This window comes from Otolemur garnettii, unplaced genomic scaffold (genome assembly GCF_000181295.1).
Source record: "Otolemur garnettii isolate 467f Iridium unplaced genomic scaffold, OtoGar3 scaffold00014, whole genome shotgun sequence".
Classification (NCBI taxonomy): domain Eukaryota; kingdom Metazoa; phylum Chordata; class Mammalia; order Primates; family Galagidae; genus Otolemur; species Otolemur garnettii.
In genome coordinates this window covers 1,534,594-1,537,730 of record NW_003852409.1, presented here as the reverse complement: position 1 = coordinate 1,537,730, position 3,137 = coordinate 1,534,594, and the positions used below count along the sequence as shown (strand labels likewise).

At 39.2% G+C, this 3,137-nt stretch overlaps 1 protein-coding gene across 5 annotated transcripts in view; it reads left to right on the top strand.

The window, feature by feature from the left end:
- The window catches only part of LOC100947740 (solute carrier family 25 member 51), an 11,618-nt gene extending 8,827 nt beyond the window's left edge, over positions 1-2,791 (top strand). For all 5 annotated transcript variants that reach the window (XM_003785150.2, XM_023510614.1, XM_012802293.2 and 2 more), the window contains one exon: positions 1,811-2,791. In XM_003785150.2, coding sequence (XP_003785198.1) covers positions 1,853-2,746 — 894 coding nt within the window. In that variant the 5' untranslated portion in view covers positions 1,811-1,852 and the 3' untranslated portion in view covers positions 2,747-2,791. The remainder of the gene's footprint in view (positions 1-1,810) is intronic.
- The last annotated feature ends 346 nt before the right edge of the window (positions 2,792-3,137 follow it).

The following is a 3,137-nucleotide window of genomic DNA, read 5'->3' as shown; positions in this document are numbered from 1 at the left end:
AAAAAAAAAAAAAAAGAGATGGGGTCTTACACTTGCTCAGGTTGATCTTGAACCTGTAACCTCATGACAGTCCACTTGCCTCAGCCTCCCAGCATGCTGGGATTACAGGTGTGAGCCACCATGCCCAGTCTATTCTTAAGTTTTCAAGGAACCACCATACTGTTTTCCATAACAATTGTACCATTTTACAAACCTACCAACAGTACATAAGGGTTCCAACTTCTCCACATACTCATCAACGCTTGTCTTTTGGGGGGGAGGGGGGGTGATAGTAGCCATCCTAAAGGGTGTGAGGTGGTATCTCACTGTGGTTTTGATTTGTATTTCTCTAATGATTAGTGATGTTGGGCTTCTTTGCAATTTGTATGTCATCTTTTAAATTGGATTATTTGTTGTTTTGTTGAGTTGTAGTTAAATGTCGTGAGGAATTAAATCAATGTAAAAATGTTTAGCCTGATATATCTAAAATATAAAATTATCATGTTGTCCCCAAATAAAGGTGATTTCTGGGACTGTTCCTCGAATATAGGAATTATTTTGGATGATTCAACTATTTGGATCTGGAATTTGGGAGGGGGGCATGGGGGGCCAGATTTAGATACCTGGCAGGAAAAATCTTGCATTTTATGGAAACAGACATGTTATAGGGATAGGACTTTGTCTTAGTTCCACACAGTGAGCTAAGCCTATGTATTTAGACTTCAAATATTTTTCAGCACAATCTGATAAAGTCCCCCTTATCCCAGGGCAGCCTCCCAAAGTCATTGCCATCTGTGGTATGTTAGCAGAGATGTGAACCCTGAAGTCAGACTTCATTTCAAAATACTGTTCCTACCAGTTACTAGATGTACCTTAGACAAAGGAGAATATTGGTTTTATTCATTTGTAAAACTGGGAAAAATAGTAACTTTATGAAGTTGTTTTGAGAATTAAATGAAAATGTAGTGCATAGTAGGCCTTCTTTGACCCTGTTGTCCCACAGCACCACCTCCCAAAGCCTGTGTTCAGTGTGTCTTACCAGTGTTCTCACAGCACATATTTATCATAGAGGTATCATACTGTGGTGTATTTGTTTACCTTGGCAAATTCTCCTAATAGTTTGTGAGTTCCTTGTCTTTGAATCTCTGGCACTTAACAGAGGACCTAGTTCGTAATAGGGACCAAGTAAGTATTAATAGAATGAGTGTATGTCTTACTATTTTATTTCTCATGGGAAGGACTTTGAGTCTACTTCAGTAGCATGGTGAATATATACCATTATGTGGAATAGCCAGTGCTTATGAACTAATCTAGTGCCTGTCAAAATTTTTTGGTCTTAGGATTCATTTATACTCTTAAATTATTGTGGGCCCCAAAGAGCCTTTGTTTATGTGGATCGATAGTCAAGGTCTTGGGAATTTTAAGGTAATGATAAACCCATTAATGTTAATATGACAAATTTTATAACTGTTTCCCCCATAAATTTTTTTTAATGAGAAGACTGTTACACAGATTGTTTTATGTCTGACATAAAAGAGGTAAAGTCTCATATCCCCTTGTGCATTCAGTCTGTTATGATAAGTTATTTTGGTTAAGGTATATGCAAAGAATCCAGCCTTACATGGATATGTAGTCAGAAAAGGGAGGACCTCCTGGCCTTCCAAAAGGATCTGAGGACCGTCCTGTCAGGGTCCCCTGAAAATGCTGTAAGAATCACTAATCTAAAAAGGAAACAGTAGTAGTGTCCAGAATTTAGAGTACAAATTGGGGAAAATTCCATGTATTTAGCTTGCTATAAAAAAATTCATCCATTGTCATTTATTATTTGTAGGTTAAAATAAATTCTTCATGAAGAAGAAAGATCTTAAGCAACATGATGGATTCTGAAGCTCATGAAAAGAGGCCACCAATCCTAACATCTTCAAAACAAGATGTATCACCTCACCTTACAAATGTTAGTGAAATGAAGCATTACTTGTGTGGCTCCTGTGCAGCTTTCAACAATGTTGCAATCACATTTCCTATTCAGAAGGTTCTTTTTAGGCAACAATTATATGGCATCAAAACCCGGGATGCAATACTTCAGTTGAGGAGGGATGGATTTCGAAATTTGTATCGAGGAATCCTTCCCCCGTTAATGCAGAAAACAACTACTCTGGCACTTATGTTTGGTCTCTATGAAGACTTATCCTGCCTTCTCCTCAAGCATGCCAGTGCTCCAGAGTTTGCAACCCGCAGTGTGGCAGCAGTACTGGCAGGAACTACAGAGGCAATATTCACTCCACTGGAAAGAGTTCAGACATTGCTTCAAGACCACAAGCATCATGACAAATTTACAAACACTTACCAGGCTTTCAAGGCACTGAAATGCCATGGAATTGGAGAGTATTATCGAGGCTTGGTGCCCATTCTTTTCCGCAATGGACTCAGCAATGTCTTCTTTTTTGGCCTTCGGGGTCCCATTAAGGAGCATCTGCCTACTGCAACAACTCACAGTGCTCATTTGGTCAACGATTTTATCTGTGGAGGTCTTCTGGGTGCCATGTTGGGATTTTTGTTTTTTCCAATTAATGTTGTAAAAATGCGCATGCAATCTCAGATTGGTGGGGAATTTCAGTCTTTCCCCAAGGTTTTCAAAAAGATCTGGCTAGAGCGGGACAGGAAACTGACAAATCTTTTCAGAGGTGCCCATCTGAATTACCACCGATCCCTCATCTCTTGGGGCATAATCAATGCAACTTACGAGTTCTTGTTAAAGGTTATATGAAAATATCAATTAAGTGCCATTTATCAACTGAATACCTAAGAAGAATGCAGTTTGGCCTCGTTCTTAATCGGCCAACTATAAGTTGGCGTCTTAAGTCCAGGCCACAGTGAGTTATGGGCAAAGTTGTTTTCCTTAAGCATCAACAAAAACAGAATGAAGGGTTTCAATAGGGAAGTTTAGGGGTTTTTTATTTTTGTTTGTTTTTACATTGTCTAAGAACAGTAGGCTGATTGCCTGCTAAATAGCTGTCCATCTGATGGCCTTGACAGGGACCCTGATAGCCAAAACAGTCTTTAACCTTCTAAAATGTAAGTGTCCTGGACCAGTGAGGAAAAAGGCCTTAAGGCTGTGAGACTTCTCAGGCTCATTTTATTACTCCCATTTTTTGCTC